Source organism: Trachemys scripta, chromosome 8 (assembly GCF_013100865.1).
Source record: "Trachemys scripta elegans isolate TJP31775 chromosome 8, CAS_Tse_1.0, whole genome shotgun sequence".
Lineage (NCBI taxonomy): Eukaryota > Metazoa > Chordata > Testudines > Emydidae > Trachemys > Trachemys scripta.
The window spans coordinates 73,022,894-73,045,333 of NC_048305.1; the positions used below are offsets into that span (position 1 = coordinate 73,022,894).

General features: G+C 41.2%; 1 protein-coding gene across 2 annotated transcripts in view; it reads left to right on the forward strand.

The window, feature by feature from the left end:
* The window catches only part of DPYD (dihydropyrimidine dehydrogenase), a 595,247-nt gene that overhangs the window by 557,917 nt on the left and 14,890 nt on the right, over positions 1–22,440 (forward strand). For both annotated transcript variants that reach the window (XM_034779205.1, XM_034779204.1), the window contains one exon: positions 19,594–19,737. In XM_034779205.1, the coding sequence (XP_034635096.1) occupies positions 19,594–19,737 (144 nt within the window). The remainder of the gene's footprint in view (positions 1–19,593; positions 19,738–22,440) is intronic.

Genomic DNA, 22,440 nt, shown 5'->3' on the forward strand with positions numbered 1-22,440 from the left:
TATTCTACCATCGAGACCTATGGCCCTGATCCTCTAGACTCTTACACAGGTGCTGAACCTTAAGCACATGAGTAGTCCCATTGAAATCAATGGGATTATTCATTTAAATTTCAGCCTGTGTGTCAGTGTTTGAAGGATCAGTGCAGAAATTATTTTTCTTATACATATGTATTGTTTTCTGCTTCATGCATATGGCTATTTATTGCATGAAATACTTCAATGAGCACACATCACAAAGCAAAGTAGAAAGCAAATGTTTATCTATTGTGGCAAACAACTGATGCTACTGGGTGGGGCCCATGCTTTTTCTTGGTGGGGTGGGTAGAAGCAGCACCCCATGTCCCTGTTCTTGGGTGCCAAGGGCTCCGCTAGTGCCCCAGGAAGGCGGGAGAGGAGGGAAGCAGGGAAGGGGTCAGGGTCCGCTCCCTACTCTGAGTCCCAGGGTATGTCTACACTACGGGATTAATCTGAATTTATATAATTCGAATTTTGGAAACAGATTGTATAAAGTCGAATGTATGCGGCCACACTAAGCACATTAATTCGGTGGTGTGCGTCCATGTACCGGGGCTAGTGTCGATTTCTGGAGCACTGCACTGTGGGTAGCTATCCCATAGCTATCCCATAGTTCCCACAGTCTCCTCCACCCATTGGAATTCTGGGTTGAGATCCCAATGCCTGATGGGGCCAAAAACACTGTCGCGGGTGGTTCTGGGTATATCCTCCCCCCTCTCCAGGGAAGCAACGGCAGACAACCGTTTCACGCCTTTTTCCTGGGTGAATAGTGCAGACGCCATACCACATCAAGCATGGAGCCCGCTCAGCTCAAGACAGCAGTCATGAACATTGTAAACACCTCGCGCGTTATCGTGCAGTTTATGCTGAACCAGAACCTGCAAAACCAGGCGGCGAGGAGTAGGCTACAGCAGCGCGAGTGATGAGGATATGGACATGAAATTCTATCAGACCACGGGACCCGGTGCTTTGGAGATCATGCTGTTAATGGAGCAGGTTATAGCCGTGGAACGACGATTCTGGGCCCAGGAAACAAGCACAAACTGGTGGGAGCGCATAGTGTTGCAGGTGTGGGACGATTCCCAGTGGCTGCGAAACTTTCGCATGCGTAAGGCCACTTTCTTGGAACTTTGTGACTTGCTTTCCCCTGCCCTGAAGCTCCAGAATACCAAGATGAGAGCAGCCCTCACAGTTGAGAAGCGAGTGGCGATAGCCCTGTGGAAGCTTGCAACGCCAGAAAGCTACCAGTCAGTCGGGAATCAATTTGGAGTGGGCAAATCTACTGTGGGGGCTGCTGTGATGCAAGTAGCCAAAGCAATCACTGAGGTGCTGCTACAAAAGGTAGTGACTCTGGGAAATGTGCAGGTCATAGTGAAAGGCTTTGCTGCAATGGGATTCCCTAACTGTGGTGGGACGATAGATGGAACCCATATCCCTATCTTGGCACCGGACTTGGTACCCAGTACATAAACCGCAAGGGGTACTTTTCAATGGTGCTGCAAGCACTTGTGGATCACAAGGGACGTTTCACCAACATCAATGCGGGCTGGCCGGGAAAGGTTCATGATGCTCGCGTCTTTAAACGGCTGCAGCAAGGGACTTACTTCCCGGACCAGAAAATAACTGTTGGGGATGTTGAAATGCCAATAGTTATTCTTGGGGACCCAGCCTACCCCTTAATGCCCTGCCTGTGTATGAAGCCATACACAGGCAGCCTGGACAGGAGTCAGGAGCTGTTCAGTTACAGACTGAGCAAGTGCAGAATGGTGGTAGAATGTGCATTTGGCTGTTTAAAAGGTTGCTGGTGATAGTTACTGACTCGCTCAGACCTCAGCCAAACCAATATCCCCATTGTTATTTTCTGCTTGCTGTGTGCTCCACAATCTCTGTGAAAGTAAGGGGGAGACCTTTATGACAGGGTGGGAGGCTGAGGCAAATTGCCTGGCTGCTGATTACGCGCAGCCAGACACCAGGGCGATTAGAAGAGCACACCAGGAAGCGCTGTGCATCAGAGAAGCTTTGAAAACCAGTTTCATGACTGGCCAGGCTACAGTGTGAAATTTCTGTTTGTTTCTCCTTCACGAAAACTCGCCCCCTTTATTGACTCATTCTCTGTAAGGAACCCACCCTCCCCCTTCCCCCAGCTTGCTTTCAAAGGAAATAAAGTCACTATAGTTTAAAAATCATTTATTCTTTATTAATGGATTATAAACATAGGGCGAGAACCGAGAAGGTAATCTGGGTGAGATTTGGGAGGAGGATAGGAGGGAAGTAAAAGGCCACTGAAAAAAATCAATATAATGATAGCCTTTTGGTTGGGCTGTGTTCTGGGGTGGAGTGGGAGGGTGCACGGAGCCTCTCCCCCCCCGTGTTCTTACACGTCTGGGTGAGGAGGATATGGAACATGGTGAGGGGGGAGGGAGGTTATACAGCGGCTGCAGCGGCAGTCTGTTATCCTGCTGCTGTTCCTGAAGCTTCACCAGACGCCGGAGCATGTCCGTTTGATCACGCAGCAGTCCCAGCGTTGCAGCCTGCCACCTCTCATCTCGAGCGTCCCTCATGACCGCACGTTCACTGGCATCTTTCCTAAATTTAGATACCGTGTCCTTCCACTCATTCAAATGAGCTCTTTCATTGCGGGTGCATTCCATTATTTCTGTGAACGTCTCGTCTCGCGTCCTCTTTCTCCGCCCGCCTTATCTGAGATAGCCTTCGGGACGGAGGAGGGAGGCTTGAAAAATTTGCAGCTGCTGGAGGGAGGGTTGAAAAAAAGGAGAGAAGCTTTTAAAATTATACATTTTACAGAACAATGCTTATACTCTTTCATGGTGAACAACACTATTCACATTACATAGCACATGTGATTTCAGTACAAGGTCGCATTTTCCATCTTAATATTGAGTGTCTGTGGCTTTGGTGTTAGAGATCACAGACGCAGGTCCAGGCAACAGAATTCAGCTTGCATGCGGCCATGGTAAGCCATTGTCTTTCAGCTTCTGCGCCCTCCTTTCCCACATACCAAGCAAAGCCCGTTGACTGCTGTGGTTTTCCTATTAACCTTCAGCAGCAGAAAACAAACTAAACCTCCCCCCATCCAATTCTCTGGGATGATCGCTTTATCCCTCCCCCCACTGCGTGGCTGGTATCAGGGAAGATCCCTGCAGAAACCAAACTAACCCCCCCGCCATGAATTATCTGGGATGATCGCTGTACCCCTCCCCCCCACCGCGTGGCTGGTAACAGGGAAGATCCCTGCTAGCCAAACGCGAAAAGCTCAGGGCCAATCCCTCCCCCCCCCCGCGCTTGGCTAACTGCAGGGAAGGATTTCTTTTCAGCCACAGGCAAACAGCCCAATAGGAATGGCCACCTCTGTCCCCTTACTTAAATTCCCGTATTTCAACCAGGTTACCATGAGCGATATCACTCTCCTGAGGATTACACAGCGAGATAAAGAACGGATGTTGCTTGAATGCCAGCAAACACCGGGACCATACGCTGCCAGGCTTTGTAATGCAATGATACCAGATTACTTGCTGCAAGCATGGCGTGGTCAAGTGTCCTACCATGGAGGACGGAATAAGGCTGCACTGCCCAGAAACCTTGTGGCAAGGCTTTTGGAGTACCTCCAGGAGAGCTTCGTGGAGATGTCCCTGGAGGATTTCCGCTCCATCCCCAGACATGTTAACAGACTTTTCCAGTAGCTGAACTGACCGCGAATGCATCCCAAGTCCTCAGGGCAAAGTAATCATTAAAAATGCTTGCTTTTAAAACAAGTTTTATATTTTAAAAGGTAAACTCACCTGAGGTCCCTTCCATGGGGTCATGGTCTTAGATATTGGGTTGGGAGGGTACTTCAGTCAGGCTGAGAAAAAGATCCTGGCTGTTGGGGAGAACGAAGTGCTGGGTGCTCTCCGCAAGCTCGTCCTCCTCCTCCTCCTCTTCCCCGTCCGCAGAATCCTCAGGTGAAGCTGATGAGATTATCCTCGCCTCAGAATCCACGGTGAGAGGTGGGGTAGTGGTGGCAGCCCCCCCTAGAACTGCATGCGTCTCGGCGTAGAAGCAGCATGTCCGCGGCTCTGACCCGGAGCGACCATTTGCCTCCTTTGTTTTTTGATAGGCTTGTCTGAGCTCCTTGACTTTCACGCGGCACTGATCTGAGTCCCTATTGTGGCCTCTCTCCATCATGCTCTTGGAGATTTTTTCAAAAGTTTTGGCATTTCGTCTTTTCGAAAGAAGTTCTGCTAGCACTGAATCCTCTCCCCATATAGCGATCAGATCCAGTACCTCCCGTACGGTCCATGCTGGTGCTCTTTTTTGATTATCGGACTGCATGTTTACCTGTGCTGATGAGCTGAGCTATCTGTGGTCACCTGTGCTCTCCACGCTGGGCAAACAGGAAATGAAATTCAAATGTTCACGGGGCTTTTCCTGTCTACCTGGCCAGTGCATCAGAGTTCAGATTGCTGTCCAGAGCGGTCACAATGGTGCACTGTGGGACAGCTCCCGGAGGCCAATACCATTGAATTGCGGCCACACTAACCCTAATTCGAAATGACAATATCGATTTTGGCACTACTATGCTCGTCAGGGTGGAGTACAGAAATCGATTTAAAGAGCCCTTTATTTCGAAATAAATGGCTTCGTTGTGTGGACGGGTGCAGGGTTAATTCGATTTAACGCTGCTAAATCCAAATTAAAGTCATAGTGTAGACCAGGCCCCAGCCTCTTCAGCTCCACAGGCTTCTTACCCTCTTCCCCTCTGGGTAGGGTTACCCTCGGATCTTGATGCTGGGGGAGTCTCCCTGCTCTGCTTGCGCAGGGTCTCCTTTTCTCTAGTCCTCTAGTCCTGTTTAGAAGTTTTAAGAAATGTAAATGAATCAAGATGGCATTTTGTGTGCAGTTTTATCCAAACAAAATGCAGTATGACCTAAAAGAGAACTGTTTGCAGCGAGTCACAAGCACCAGCTGGTTATCCCTTTATATTTGCATTCAGAGGGTATACAAGGTTCTCAGGAGTTGGACCCAGATTATAGAATTCATGCCCATAAGAGATAAAAATGGTTATACATACCCTACTGTCAGAACTAAATGCAAAACTACTTTCCTCAGCTATTTCTTCATTACGTTCTGCAGATGCACACCAAGCTAATCAAATGGTTTCTCCTACAAGCAGAGAATAATAGAATCGTAGGACTGGAAGGGACCTTGAGAAGTCTTGTAGTCCAGTCTCTGGTACTCAAGGCAGGACTAGGTATTATGTAGATCATCCCTGACAAGTGTTAGTGTAACTTACTCTGAAAAATCTCCATTGATGGAGATTCTACAAACTTCCTAAGCAATTTATTCCAATGCTTAACCACCCTGTCAGTTAGGAAGTTTTTCCTAATGGCCAACCTAAACTGCCCTTGCTGCAATTTAAGCCCATTGCTTCTTGTCCTATCCTCAGAGGTTAAAGAGAACAACTTTTCTCCTTCCTCCTTGTAACGTCCTTTTATGTACTTGAAAACTGTTAGCATGTCCCCCCTTAGTCTTCTTTTATCCAGACTAAGACTCTCTTGTCCAGAGAAGGACAAACGAGGCCTCAGCTGGAGTACTGTGTGGACAAATTGGAGAGAGCAACAAAAATAATAAAAGGTTTAGAAAACCTGACCTATGAGGAAATGTTAAAACGACTGAGAAAAGAAGACTGAGGAGGCATCTGCTAACAGTCTTCACAATTTTAAGGGCTGTTATAAAGAGAATTGTGATCTATTATTCTCCATGTCCACTGAAGGTAGGACAAGAAGTAATGGGCTTCATCTGCAGCAAGGGAAATTCAGGTTAGATATTAGGAAAAAACTTTCTAACTATAAGGGTAGTTAAACTCTGGAAAAAGCTTCCAAGGGAAGTTGTAGAATTCCCATCACTGGAGGTTTTTAAGCTTAGGTTGGACAAACAGCTGTCAGATGGTCTAGGTTTACTTGGTCCTGCCACAGCAAGGAGCTGAACTTGATTAACTTCTCGAGATCCCTTCCTAGCCTTCATTTCTCTTCTAAATCCATTAGGGAGGTATGGAATATGCCCCCCATGGCAGAATACAGTGAAAACAAATTAAATCTCTTCATGCAAATGTATAATCCCTCAAAAACTAGGGATTTATAATAAAAGACTGATACATAACCTAAATTGGATTGTCAATAAAAATGACTATCTGGTTTATGTAGAATAAGCTTAAAAAGCATGTATTTGGTGTTGCAATAGCTACTAATGTACAAATAAACCACACTCAGTTTTAAAATGAATAAGCAATAATTTATCTGTTAACAAAATTAATGTGCTGTTGCACCAATGCATTTGACTCTCATGCAGAATTTATTAGGGAATCCTTATATGAATAAATCTGTTCAATGAATGACCCTTTCCCCTTATACACCAAACAAAAATGAATGTTTAACAATGAATAAATCTCCTCAACATTTAGCTGAAATTGCACATACGATATTCTAAAGTACTTAAAAAAAGAAAGTAAAATCATGCATTAACTAGGTTTGTTTATAATATATACTATTTTAAAATGGATCTAAGCACCCTCCACAATTACAAAATACTGAAAAGAATATTTTTTCTGGTATTCGTAATTAATAATGCAAAATAATTAAACTGAATAATTTGTCCTGACTGACCACTGTATTTATTCATGTTCAACCACATTTGGAAGTTTGAATTCCACAATAAGTCAGCTTTATTATAAAAATAATCCATTTGTTCTTTGAACCCAGGGTTGGGTTAAGCTGCTTCTTTCCCCATAAATTGCTGGAGGGGGCAGGTCATTCAGAACTGTGATTAGCACCATCATGTACTTTTTCTTTAGAAAAAGTGTAGAATGACATACAAGACCTAAACTGACACACAGTTGTCTTCTATCAGGGTATTTTACTGCATTCCAGAATATGGTCAGATGGTCTGAAGATAATTGCCAGACTTTGCAATAACAGACATTGTGTGCAACCCCAGTGAAGTAAAGGGGCCTGATTCTCCTCTTGGTATAAATCAAGGATGTTTTACTGAACTCAACTATTTTAGACCAGGATAAATGGAATATAATTGTGATCAGAATCAGGCTCAGTGACTTTATTTTGCTTGTATAGGGTATCAGTCAGTACAGCCTTTAGCCCAATAACTTTTATTTAGACAAAATTGAAGATGTTGGAAGCATTACTGTTGGTATCCAATGATTCACACGTCAGCTGTGAAGAAAGTCACAGCTTTAATCTGTGCAATAGAATGAAGGAATAGTCAGCCTTTTTGTTCTGTGTGTGTAGAGTGTCTGTTAGAGTGGGGTCAAGGTCCATGACTGGGGGTCCTAGGTGAGGTGCTACTTCAATATAAATAATAAAAAACAGAAGGCCAAATCCTGCTGTCCTGACCCAGTACTCTCTTCACGTATCAGAGTAGCAGCCGTGTTAGTCTGTATCCGCAAAAAGAACAGGAGTACTTGTTGCACCTTAGAGACTAACAAATTTATTAGAGCATAAGCTTTCGTGGACTACAGCCCACTTCTTCGGATGCATACCTATTAGAGCATAAGCTTTCGTGGACTACAGCCCACTTCTTCAGATGAAGAAAGCTTATGCTCTAATATGGTATGCATCCGAAGAAGTGGGCTGTAGTCCACGAAAGCTTATGCTCTAATAAATTTGTTAGTCTCTAAGGTGCCACAAGTACTCCTGTTCTNAAGCTTTCGTGGACTACAGCCCACTTCTTCAGATGAAGAAAGCTTATGCTCTAATATGGTATGCATCCGAAGAAGTGGGCTGTAGTCCACGAAAGCTTATGCTCTAATAAATTTGTTAGTCTCTAAGGTGCCACAAGTACTCCTGTTCTCTTCACGTAAACTCCCATTTGGAGATGTAGTATGAAATAAATGTTCAATGAAAGGCAAAACTTCAAAATCTGAGGGTTTTTTCAAAATTTGTAATGAACTTGAAAGTGTGCTTATTTCATTAAACGGTTTATTCTTCTTATTTTTTTTGTTTTGCTAAAAAATTGGTCATTTTAGTTCAAATAAGGATATTTCCTAGCAAAAAAATTGCAGAAATCAAGCAAATGATTGCTTCAACAGTTCACATTTTATATGAACTATCAAAATAGCCAATTATGTCAATTTTCCCAGGAAACCAATTTTTGAGGGGCATAAAATTGCCCACGTGAAACAACAACAAAAATCATGGGAAAATGTTCACTGTCTTCTCTCAATTCTGCTCCCACTGACTTCAGTGGGATTTCTGACTGAATAGAGACTATTGGACTTGCTGCTAAATGTCATTCTCAGGGTTTATTTCTGCACGACTGTTAGCATAAAATGTAGATGAGGTCAGATAACTGATGATTAAAATCACCATATTGTCTAGTTTGTACTTTAAAGACTTTAAAAGACAATGGTAAGCGCCTCAGTCTTAACCATAAGAGTTGTTGTTTACACTAGGACTCTTTTGTCTGCAGTGAATATTTTACATTTAAATTAGAAATCTGTAAAGTAGAGGTAGAAGGATTACTGTGTATGAGAGATGAATAAGGAGAAGCATTATAGCCTGTGCAGTAAGCAGGATAAGTACGGCAGTTTATCCAGCATAAGAGATGGATTACAATGATTCTGAAGTGGAAGAAGGTTTACTTAGGAATTATTAGCAATGGTTTGCATTTAAATAGTCTATTAGTATTATATTATATTATATATATATATTTAGAGAGAGTTATATAATCTACCAGGAAAAAATGGAGTTTAATTCTAGATGTGCTGTGGTGGTTTGGTGTTTACAATGTCTCCAGATCCATAATAATCTGGGCCAAATCATTCCCCGATGCAAAAAAATAAATAAAAATAAAAAAGCCATACACATTCAGGGAGGAGGAAACGATGGCATGGTCCCCTTGTGGCGTTTCCCCCAGATTGTTCTTTAAAGTTGAAATGGTACACTCCCCCTCAACCACATACAAGTCTTAGCTACACCAGGGAACATATCTGTCACTGAACATAGATAGTATAGCTACAAATGTAGCTAGTGACAATGTTCAGCAATAGTCCAACTGTTCCTGACACCCCAGCCAGCCATGGATTCTTTGCCTAGTGTAGTCAAAGCCATATGGAATGACCCTCAGAACCTGGGGATTTCACGGGGTCTGCCAGAGGCCCAGGGACATCTATATAGATGCTCTCCACTGCCTCAGTCCTCTTGCTTCCTTGACAGAATGGTTCTGGTGGATCTGTACTGACAAGGTTTCTGCTGTAGGAGGAGCTCCATGCAAAAGTTAATACATTTTGAAATTGTATTAACTTTTGTATGGATTCTCAGATTTCTGGGGGAAGAGACTGGTCCCCCCCCAGTCCTGCTTTCACAGAGCTTCATGATTGTATAGTGTGCGCTTCATGGATCCAGGGACAGGGCATTATGATGTATCAAAGTCAACTCGCCCCCACTTTGTGTAGCCACAGTGAGATTGCACATATGGATGACTTCCTAACCCCTCCTCATATGCAGATCTTGGGAAAGATTTGGGGCTAGGTTGCTGCCGCATCAACTCAAGGGCAGGAAAAGGTCACCAGAGGCAGCCCAACCTGAGCCCAAGAGGGTAGGGTTATTTTCTGATCCGATCCAATTGTGACACATAATCATGTCCCACTGGATTTGGGTCAGTTTACAGAGCTCTATATTAACTATCATTGGCGTACATGAACTGCCCAGAGATAATGTTCAGTAGGTCATTGGTGAACACATTAAATAAAGGTAGTGCCAGCATTGAGCCTTACAGGAGTCCATTCTTCTGGAATCTCTATAGTAATATGTTCTCGCGATCACTCTTCAGGGGAAACTAAAACTCCTACCAGCTAACCAAATCTACTGGATCCCAGTTATTGTGGGCCCAGACAAGGAAATTTCATTATTGACAGTGCTCCCAATAGATCTGGTAGTATCAGCATGGATGTGTGTCTTGCCAATAGACATAAAGATACTTTTACTCTGATTTACCACTTCCATACTGTAATTGGTCTGAAGCCTGTTTGGAAAGGGCCCAGAATACTCATAGATATTAGGTGCTGCTGGAGTTAGTAAACTACCATCTTCTCAGTAAATTTGCCTCAGAAAGGGAAGGTTAAAGCCATGACAGTGGTTGGTTTTATAAGGGCGTCCATCACTGTGGTATCTGAACATCAAGATTAATGGCCAGGGTGGCAGGTAGGGCAGTCAAAAGTGTATAGTAATTATTGTTTTTCATTTGGCAGTGCAGTTTATCACATCAATATCACCAGCACACAAGCCATGTGTGCATACGTGTAGTATGTATCCCATCCAAAAAAAATTTGAATACTGGGTTAATGGATTTTTTTTTTTTTAGGTACAAATAAATGATAAACTGGTATTTACACAAAGCTTTCCCAATTATAAAGCACAATTGATCTGTGTTTATTGAAAGAAACCACTTGAATACAGTTGTGTTTGCTAGCCTGTCAGATATTTATTAATAGACATTCTGCTGTCATCTTTGTTACAATGCTGCTTAGCTGACAGAATTTCATTAGCATAAATGGGTGGAGAGTCCTTTTCTTACATGTCCAACAAACTAGAGACAAAGTGCCTGCCAATATTTTAATTTCTTTTTCATGTTCTGGTTAGAGAGTGAGAGGAATGCTTTCACTCCACAGTGTCATGAATATGATAATCTATGGAAATCACAGAAAGCAGGTACTTAAGTTAAGCACATACTGTACTACAGGAATCCCTGATGAATTCAAGTCTCTTCTGTTTAGAGAAGATGTTGTTGTCTATTAAATGACAGACTGCCAGATGTTCATGAAGTAGCACAGTTATGTGCTCAAATCTTTATCTTCTCCTCCTCCTACCCCCCACCTCCCTTGAAGGTAATACTTTTGCATCCGTGTTATTAAAGCTTTTGATTGTAAGCACAGAAGTTTGCTATGTTAACTCCTTTTTTTGTCTAATGAATATTTCATGCTAGAGAAACTTTATGCTGTGGAACATAAAGCTTTTGCTGCACTACAGCAAACAGGAATCCTAAAATCTTTCACTTTTCTCAATATAAAGTGGTGTAAAAACAAAATAGCCGAGTCACAACAGTGAGAATAACTTGCTAGTGATGTCTAACTCATGGAGAAAATGCTGGCAGTGATTGAAAAATGGAATAAAAGAGAATAATCGTATGCAGTTATTTAAAATAGCAGTTTTAGCACCCATGCACAAAAGTGGTCCTATATACATCATCATGAGACCATGGTAATGTGCTTTCCTAAAATAAATACTAAAGTGGCATTTATTCTTGTCTCCAGATTTCAGAATTGTAGTGGATAGGGGGTCAGCTCACCTGCTTGTGATAAACATGGCTTAGAGAACAGACAAAATGGTATCCACACAAAGTTTAGAGAATAGAGTTACAAGAAACAAGCGTTTGAGGAGCAGTTGTATAGTATTTGGAAAGGAATGACGACAAAGCAGATAAAACAAAAATACAAAGAAAACTCGAAGAATAACAAAATAACTAAAAGGCAAAATACTCTGTACAGAATTTCAGAATGCCTTTTCTTCTGTCTTTTATTTTGAAAGTAATTTCTTCCTCCGTGAGGAGAGTAGTCTAAATGAAGATTCAGCGGCGAGAAATAGAACAATGAGAGTGTGTGAATTGCTGAATTCAAAGGGACACATTTTCTGCTCTGCCCAATACTGCTTGGCAACGTAGGGGTAAGGAGCTTACAAAGGATCTGTTTGCAGCACTATGCTGGTCCTGGCCTGGACATTGCTTAGAGCAGCTTTGGGGATCTAGTCTAAAGCACCTGACTGTTTCTCCAAGGAGCTATCTATCAGTTGGAGATTGCTGAAGATGCTCCTGCCATGCCTCCTTGACTTGCCTGCTGCACATTTCCTATGCTTATTTGAGGCCAGGGATGGCTTGTGTGAGCTGGCTATGCTGACCCTACACAAACTCTTATACCAGGTGGATGACACCTCTATTCTGTGGGAGTCCCCAGCTGGGGTAATTCAGCCAGTTGATGGTCCTTCTCCACTGCCAGACAAAAGGGCCACGGCTTTTAAGAGAATCTAATCCAAAAGAATAAGAATTAGTATTAATCAATTTCATTTCTTCCATTGTCATTGATATTTGGTGTTCATTAGTTGTGCACTTCATGAGCTTAGCAAGAAAAGTCCCTGCAAAATGTTCTGTGTGTGCACAATATGTCATTTTCAAAGGCTCAGAACTCAGACCCAACAAAACACTTTTCACTAGAACTCTCAAAGACACTTTGCCTCAATGACAACTCTTCCTGTGACAAATTACAACTTTCTACCCATAGATCTTTTGGCTTAACAGCTTTTTCCAAAAACATCATAAAGCTGTTTTTATACTGGGAAATGTGTCTGTTTTCATGTTCTTCCTTCTTGGAAATAATGCAACCACTTTTCTCACATTTTCCGGGGAGGAGGGAGGGAAATCATCTTAAGGCAGACATCAAGCCAGGAAAAATTTTACCATGAAGGGCAAATGTTTTTGAAAGTTAGGAGAGTCTGGAAATGGGGTTAGAATGGAAAATATTATGCAGCCTTAGTTATCGTCAAGGTCCAGAGTACTATGCAACATGTTAGACTTAAATCATGTGGTAAGGACTCTAGATTTATGCAGCCATCTTAAATGCGCATTGCCTTGAAGAAAACAGCCTCGGAGGTTTTCAAAAGCAGCTGGAGGAAACAATAAAACTGAAACCAGGTTCACTGGGAACAATTTGTGCATCTAGCATACAAAGTTTTCCACACGATCAAGTGGGAGACAGACAATCTTAAAATCTTTGTGCTGTGAGCCACGCAAACCTGATTTACATTTTAATGAAACCCCAGGAGGGGGCAGCTGCCTATCTAGTTAAAATTTTAATAGCTCCCATGGCTGCCTGCCCTTCTGCTCCAAGTTTTTTTGCCCACAGCCTTTCCTAACTCCTGGTCCTCCAGTAACCCTCTCTCCAAAGCTGCCCTATCTGGTCAAGAATATCCATATCTCCAACTTGCTTAACTTTCTCTCCCCCAGCTGCCTATCTCGCTAAGCTCCCAAAGCCAGGCGGAAGCTTCACAGTTGCAGGCCTGCTAAAAATCACAGGGGGGAAACTCTGCTCTTTTACGGGTCCACAAGTAAGATAGGTGTTTGTGGAGCCAGTGCAGTCAAGATCAGTTGAACCTGTACCTGAAAGAAGATGATCAGGTGTGCTGGCCATCTGTGTTTTCCTTGCAGCTCTCCTAGAGGAAGCAGAATTTCCCTTCTCTGCTTCCCATTCTGTCCTTTCAAGGACTGCATTGTGGGAGCGGTTGCAGAGGACTCAGTGAGGGAAAGCACTCAACAAAGCAACAGGCAGGCAGAAAAGCAAATTGGCGGGGAGAGAAACTCAAGAACCAGAGAAGGCAGCATTTTGGTTGATTTATAGAGCGCTGCCACTGATTTATGTGGTGACTTTACAGAGAGAAGATTTATATAGCCATTTGCATAGCGATGTAATTGCAAAGTATGGGGGACCGTGTTCCTGCAGTTGTCACTACCACTCCCATACATTTTTCTCTTTGAAACCATGTGGACTGTTTCTGCTATTCTAGCATTTCAGCAGATGTCATGCTTTTATTTCTTTGGTTGTCATGCTCTCTCTCACCAGTTTTTCTATATGCAGCAGTAATGTGTACACTTGAAAAAAATATAAAATATACTAAATAAGACAATTTGACTTCAATTCTGCTTCCAGATACATGGAGATGCATTACCAGGTATCATGTAAAATCATTTAGAACTTATGAATGCACAGGGTGAATTTACAAAATGAATGGCTATGTGCCTGCATATCTAAGAGCAAGACCCACATGTAATGGAAATTGGATAAATGAAGTTATGTCTGACATGGAAAATGTCTTCAGTCATGATGGAAAAAGGTTTTGTAAAGAGCTGTTACTGACCCCTCCTACTCCTAAATCACCAGATGTTTACAGACTGCTTATATAAATTTGAGGTCTTTCCTCTATTGTTCCCTATTAGAATCCTATTTATGAAAATAATTATTTTTCAGTGTTCTTTTTATATTAAGAAAATATGAGTAAGATAAAATATACCAGATACAGCACAGTTCTTTAAAATGTGGTTATTTTTATTTGTATCATAATGGCACCTAGAGGTCCCAGCTGAACTCAAGGCACACTTGTACTAGGTATTGTTCATGCACATAGCAAGAAACAGTTCCAGCCTTCATGAGCTTATAATCTAAACAGACAAGACATGAGATAGAAGCACAGAGAGGTGAAATGATTTGCCCAAGGCAGGGCCGGCTACAGCTTTTTTGCCGCCCCAAGTGGCAAAGAAAAAAAACAAAAACAAAAAAAAAAGAAAAACCCAATTGAGCTGCCACCGAAGAGGAAGAGACGGAGTGAAGGGACCCGCCGCCAAATTGCCGCCGAAGACTAAAACGGAGCACTTGAGCTGCCACCGAAGTGCCGCCAAAGACCTGGACGTGCCGCCCCTTTCTATTGGCCGCCCCAGGCACCTGCTTCCTTCGCTGATGCCTGGAGCCAGCCCTGGCCCAAGGTTACGCAGTGGGTCACTGGCAGAGTTGGGAATAAAATCTGGATCTTCTGATTCTCGGTCCAGTGCGCTGTCCACTAGATCATGGTGCCTCCTCTCCATTTAGGCTACTTGCTACTTCTCTTGTCAACATTATGGCCATTTAAAATGTAAGCTACTCACTGCCTTTTATTATTAGGGAACAGGCACTTTTTCCAGTTCATAATATGCTCGATTACCTTTAGATTAAGCTATGAATACATTATAATCAAAACAAACTTATTCACCTTAAAGCTTTGCTGGCTTAAGGTTTCATTTTGATTCATTATGTTGTCAGTTCTCTATTGGCAGTGTAATGCTTTTTATATCTGGATAGAGACAGTTTTAGTGGGAGATACGGTTATCTTTAAATGAGCAGGATTTAGCTTCTCTGGTGAGAACAAATTCATCAATGATGAATTCCTACAGAAACTACTGAAACAAAAATCACAATGCTGCTAGAGACTTGTACAGTTCATCAGTTACAATGCAGCTTTTGGAAGTCTTTAGCCAGAAGTTTTTCCTTTCTTTAAAAATATACAGCATGATACTTCCAGCGCCTTGTTTTGTATGGCAGTTGCAATCTTATGGTATGAAAATAATGAACTGAGATTTTGAATACCTTCTACTGTCCTTTTTTGTCATCCTCTTTCCCCCACTGCTGATACCCACTACAGTAGAAGTAAACTATCTACAGAGGCAGCAATATGTTCTAACTGATCTGTTAAGTCTAGTGATTGCACATGCATGAAACAATTCAAATATTCACACTGAATCTTTTTTTATGTGCAGGTATTAATGTAAAAAATATCCTGATCTGTAGGGAGTTTAGTTACATTTTAACTTTGGAAATTTAAAAAATATCTCAAAACATATATTCAAGAAATCTTGGGAGAGATTTCAAAAGCACCCAAGGGATTTAGGAGCACAAGACCAAATAAATGTGCTTTCAATGAGACTTGCGTTCCTAAACACCTTGTGTGCTTTTCAGAATCTCCCCTCTAAGTGAAGTGACAGCGTTTAATGAAACCACCATCTTAAATATCCAGCTTTCCAGTAGCTAATTCAACAGCTCCATTTTTAGCATATCTAATACTTCAGTTCAATAAAAAATTGCATACTGCCTCACATAGCATTCCAAGCCAAACTGTCTGAAATGAAAGCACTGAAAGATCAGCAGTCTTACCACCTTTCTGACTGTCTATACACTATTTGCAAGAGAAACCCTCTATAAACCCCTTCCTGAGCTACACAGTCAGGTGTTATGTATAGTTAAAGAAATACTATTTTTACTCTCTCAGAATATTAGCAAAAGTAATCTTTTCAGATGGAAACTGTCTCTGGCTGACTGGAAAAAAAAATCAAGTTTGATAAAATTTGGTTTGACTGTTGTGAGTTACCATAGGCCCTAAACTGAAATGGTCACTTTTTCCTTTTAATATTTAACATAGCAGCAGATACATCCTCATGGCATGAGTGAAATTAGACCCATTTCAAAATGGCCTCTATCCATTCTACCGAGCAACTATGTAAATTGAAATGTTTGAAACTTTCCATGGCAAAACTGATTTGTGCATTTCTTTGATGAAGAAAGGCTTTTGCCTCAATAATTCACACTTCTCTAATTTGCACCCTTAATTCATCACACAAACTATGGACTTTCCACTTTTTAACAAAATTTATATTTTATATATTTATACTTCATATTTTAAAATTTATTCTCACAGGTCCTGTCTGTTAGCCTTTGGAGCTTGTCAACTCTAAAAAATTTGCAAAAGTAAAAGTTCAGGATCCACAACACAAAGATTTGCTCATCATCTCCCCCCCTCCCCCAATTCCCCAAAGATTATCTGATTTTAACAGCCCTCCATCATCAGAACAAAAATATCCATCCCTGAGCCTGCCACTTCACTAAAAACCTGACAAAATAAATTAGACTTACAACATGCCCTAAAAGTCGGCAAATTCATTCCCTAACTATACAAAGGAAGAATCAAGAGCTTTTCCCAAAAATGCTGTCTCATCAGTCCCTTTCCCTTTTAATTCATGAGGTTTTAGCTTCAGCACCACCATTGCATCAGTAGTATACAGGGGAGAGGCAGGTTCTCAGTTACACAGGTATTACATCATTTATAGAGGTCAAAACCAATGCCTTAAATTCCTTCTGGAAACTAATCAGAAGCCAGCACAAGACTGTTTCAAAAATATTTGAAGGCCAGAAATGTACTTTTCTAGCTGATACACCTTGACAATCCTGCAAGAAAAGTTTCTTTCATCATTTGCAGTACTGAGGCTATGGTATCAGCCTTGGGTCTTTTCAATTTAAAAACAGCATAAAAACATGTTCATTGCTAAGAATAGGGGATCTCTCCGTGAATTTTGGAGCCAATTGTTTAGATGGGAAGGATGTAAACTCTCCCTTCCCCAACATTATCTATTGTCTCTTTTCTGAACAGGCCTTATTTTACTTTGGTATTTAGAATTTTGCAGTAATTAATGTTGTGCACGTAGAATTTCCCTTTTTTCCCCACAGAAATGGGCTGCAGAGCTGCTGGCTGCTACTAGGGGCCACTGGACCCGGCAGAGCCCAGCTCACAAGTAGGACACACTACTGGGGGGAACGGGGAGGAGTAGCTGGAAGGTTCCTGGCAGCTGCAGTTCCCAGCATTCCCTGAAGGAAGGAGAGGGCGGCATGCAGAAAATTCCGTGCAAGCCCGGGACCCAGCATCAGGCTGTTTCTCCCTCTGGATCCCTGGGCACTGGGGAGTAGGGGGCTGTGAGTGTCTGGGCCAGGGAGGGCCCCACACTGGGCTTAGGCGGGTAGGGAGTGTGAGTGTCTGGGCTTGGGGGGAGCAGCGGCTGGATTGTGGCGGGGACAGGGGTGTGAGTGTCTGGGCGGGGGCAGCGGGGGAGGGTGGAGGAGAGAGGCATGACTGGGCCCTCTGGTGGAGGGGGCAGAGAAACAGGAACTGGGTTGTTGTTTCTTTAACCCTCAACTCCTGGGGGGATTTTTGTGTGTGTCTGTATTGTTATCATACTTGCTGATGGGTATTTTGAAATAAATTACCAAAATAATTGAAACTGGGGTGATTATATAGTGTTATTTTGACTAATAGAATTTTCAGAATTTTTAATTTTTGGCGCAGAATTCCCACAGGAGTAAATACTAGTTCTGTTCTTACTTCTGCTTGCAGAAGTTTTTACAAGTTAATTGTGAGACATTCCTCAATCTTTTTACTCTCCATAAATGGGACTCCTGTGTTTTTGGCATCTGTAAAGAAAAGGAAATTACTTAACTATAATTCTGCTTCTTTGAAGCTACCACACATTTTCCACACCTTCACCCATCTCCCGTCAAAGTTAGAGTTTTTGTTTTGTGGGGGCTGTCAAGCCTAAGTTTATTTCCATTCTTGAGATGATCTCCATCTCCTGAATTCTGGAGATTGCATACATGTCATTTACATAACTGGGATCTTTAAGAGGACTGTTGCTTCCAGCACACTTGAGAAATGAGAGAGTTCCAGGAGAACAGAAAATACACTTATGCCAGACTGCCAGTTAGTAGACTCAGAGTACCAAAAAACAAACAACTGAGGGAGATCCACCCTTTGTCACGCGAGGAAGCTGACACCGCAAAAGTGGGACTCCTGTGAGGAAATAGTTACTGGTGAGGAACTTTTCCATATAAATATCAGCAGAGGAATAGAATAACTATTAATATTATTTTTAATTGAAGTATTTTAAAACTATTCAGCGGATACTTCCAGAACGGTACTGCATCAGAGCCTGGAATGTTTTTTTAGGAATTTATTTTAAAAAGTCATGTTGACATTGTCCCTTTAAATTTATTGTGATGACATAGTTTCCAGTTGGACATGCTTGATGTGCTGAAATTATTATAATGAATTAATGCTCACGATAACAATCTAGGATATTTATCTCCGGCTACTAATTACAGTAATATAATTGCACTTAGACTAGACTCTGAGCTGAGTTTATTCACTCCATTTAAATGCTCTCAGATTAAAAAAAAACTAGTTTTCCCAGGGCTCATTCTATTTCATAAGTAGGAACCAGGTTTTTCAGTCACTTTTAATTCACAGCAACTTACTAGGTCATGAGGATTTAGTAAGCAGTAGTTTTCCAAATCTCCACCATGTAGACAAATGACTGTGGGTGAGAGAGTCTCTAGTAATCTTTTGAAACTTGAACCAGCAGTTCTATGTTGTTAGCTGCAACAGAACATTTTGGCATTTAAAGATGTCTTCCAGCAGCAATATTTGTCTAAGCAAGCCCAGATATTAAAAGATCTAAAAGAGAGTGAGGACTTTGAATAGAGGTAGAATTATGAAATGAATAAAATTAAATCATCTTAGTGTTCACGTGGCACTTGTTAGCATTACTTCAACAGGCCCAGATAACTTTGAGGCATCATATCACAAGGATCTGTGTGTGCTTTATAAAGTCAATGGGCACATCCATGTAGCTTTAAAACTACAGTTGGTATAATAGATATCATAGTGGGTGTATTATTGAACAATGGTGGAGTTTCTTAAGCTGATCTTTATTTACTTTTATGATTACATAAAATATAATACATATCTTTCCATGTACTGTAAAAATAAAGTTGAGTTTGAATTATTTATACAAGGTGATCAATATTTATTATGTACAATACAAATATACTATGGGAGGATAGGAGTTTGTTGAATGCTGTCTGCAATGCAGCCATTTTTTGTTAGCATGTATTATGATTTTAATATTCAAACTCTGTTATTGTTTTGAGGTCAGATCTTGAAGTTATGTCTCAGTTTTATTCATTTCTTAGTAAGAATCCCATCAACTTCAATGGGAGCCTTCCTGAATAAGAAATGAATCAATGCTCAGCAAGGCCTTGGCCCTTTGTTAATATTCATTTATGTGTTTTATAGACTTGCTAAATAGTATATTTTCTGGTTTTCAATTTAGAAACTGCCTAGTTTTGGACCTTACCTTGAGCAGCGCAAAAAGATAATAGCCGAGAACAAGATTAAACTGAAGCAGCAAACCACAACTGTTGTACTGCCTGAGAAAAAGCATTTTATTCCCAAGAAGCCCATTCCAGCAGTCAAGGTAAAAGAATTAAATAAATATATTTAATAGTGATCAGCCACCAGACTGCTGATGCAAACAATTATTATTGGCTGTTGAGTTGGTTATTGTGTTTGTAAGCTTGTTATACAATGTTAAATAGAGTGTCAAGAAAAAGGCAACCAATTTTCTATGCAGGCTCTCAGAGCTTTTAAACAAAGTGGGTGGGAAAAGATTTGTGTTTTACCTGTAGAAGTGTGTGTTCTTCTCCCTAATGACACTTGTCAAATTCAGCAGGCATCTGGGCAGAACAATAAAGGTGCATGTGGGGAGAAGATGGTATTTTGAATAATAAATGTAAGGTGAAAATGTTCAAAAGTCTCCATTAATTCTCGATGCATCCATTTTTGGCTGCTCAATTTGAGGCACCTAGATCTTGATATTTAGAGGTGCTAAGTGCTCACATCTCTCACTGATTTCAGTAGAAATAGCAGGTGCTCAGCATGTTTGAAAATCAAGACCTAGGTTTTCAAGTTGGATACCTAAAACTTGAAAATTTTGGCCCAAGTGATTTCTCTGATTTCTCCTAAGTCACAGAGTGACTCAGTGATAGAGTCAAAATAAAGCCTCAACTCTCAGGTCTCATATATCACAACCTAATGTTCATTCCTATATACCCAAGCTCTCCCTGCTCCTTCCCCATCATAATAATGACACAGTAGCCAATAATTCCAGTAGGGAAATTATAGATGATAAGTGTTCTAAGGCCACTTCATATTACACTCAGACAGACCCAAGGGCTAAAAAGAAAAAAAAAAAATCTATCTCGATCAGTTCAAATAAGTGCATCCTCCTTCTGTGATACAAAATGAAAATGACTTCTGCTAACCCTTCTGATCACATAGAAGAATTTCAGTCAATCAAGGACAAAGGCGAAATACCATGTGACTTTCATCATGTGACCTCGTCACTGTGAACTAACCCAACAAATGACGCTTGAACTTGAAATACAACACAAACGGTGATTTAATAAAATTTACAGCTAAGCAGAGAAAGGGAAAAGCTTTTGCAGGAAGTTTGCAAATACACAATGTTCAGAGTTTGCCAACACAGATAGAAGTCAAAACTAGGATAATTTTGAGCATTTGTGCAGCTTGTGTCAAACAGGTTGCACTGCTCTATTGACCTCCACTTCTTTTTTGGTTTCATTATTTTGGTGTACATCATGCTGATAGTGCAATCAATTTTTATTCTAAGGGGCTGATCTTCTTTCCCTTATGTATATGAAAAGTCCCAAAGAATAGAGAGAACTTAAAAAAAAAAAAAAAAAAAAAAAGGGGGAAAAAAAGGTTAAAGACTGTTTGACCCTCAGAGGTTTTACAGTTTAATTCTGTTTGTAGGGAAAGTACTGATGCAATAAAGAAAAAAAAAACCTGCATTTTCAATGAGACAAGTTCTACTACAGATAAACCTAAAACTCACCAGAAGTAAATAAACCACATGGGATAAAAGAAAGTTTAGTACGAGAGAAAGGACAGACATAAAAAGAGACAGGGAAAAGAACAAAGAGGGAAACGTTTGGATGTGTGAACAAAAATCTGAGGAAGAAATAGAAAGACAAACTCAGTAATTAGCAATAAAAACCAGAAGATAACTGTAGGACCAGGAAGTAGGTTGAAAGGATTGTACTGCAGAAAAGGTCCAGAGCTACTGTCCTTAGTTAGGTAAAACTCCCACTGAAGGTAAGACTTAGAGTCTGTCCTCCTTTAAAAACTATGTTTATACTGGCCAGACCTAACAAGATTAATTGTTTCTACATGCTCACATACATGTTTCCTCTCCAGCCACCCATCTGTTTATTTAGCATGTCCCTTCTTTCTGCTACTAGCCTCTCCATCTAGATTACCCCGTCCACTAATTTAAATTCTCTGACACAGATTTATTTATTCTCTCAACTAGCACAGACCATTATGCCCTACAAACCTACATCATTCTTGTTTGAACTAGTTTTCAACCATACATTCAATTTCTTCATCTACCATCTCTGCCTCATCATGAGCACACAACTATTAGTATTTCAGGGGAAACTATACATGATGTTATGATTTTTGCTTCATAGTGATTTCTGATTCTTCAAACATGGTTTACAGGACTTTGAGTCTATATCTCCACATATTTGTTCCAACAAAGATCAAAGCAGTGACTTCTCTGCATCTCTTCTCATGCTGTTGTCCATGATGACCCCCATCCCTACTATAACACCTGAAAAAGGCATCTCAGTTCATCTCACAATCTAAGCAAGTTTGAGTTAGATCAATAAGTGGATAGGAGGCCCACTGTCTGCACCCAGGTTGCTGCAGGCAGCCATATATGATTCAGTAATGATATTCTTTCCTTTCTTCTGGTATTGAACCAGTGCTCCAGAATCGTGTTCAGACACTGTGCTGCTGTGACTAAAAAATGAATGTGGTCATTAAAAAATCCCATGTAAAAGTACTGGTGTTATTTTCTCATTTCTTGGCCAAAATTCTAATATGGAATATTTACAATTTGCCAAATTCCCCTTTTTGCACCCACATAGAATATCAGGGTTGGAAGGGACCTCAGGAGGTCATCTAGTCCAACCCCCTGCTCAAAGCGGGACCAATTCCCCAGACAGATTTTTGCCCCAGGTCCCTAAATGGCCCCCCTCAAGGATTGAACACACAATCCTGTGTTTAGCAAGCCAATGCTCTAACCACTGAG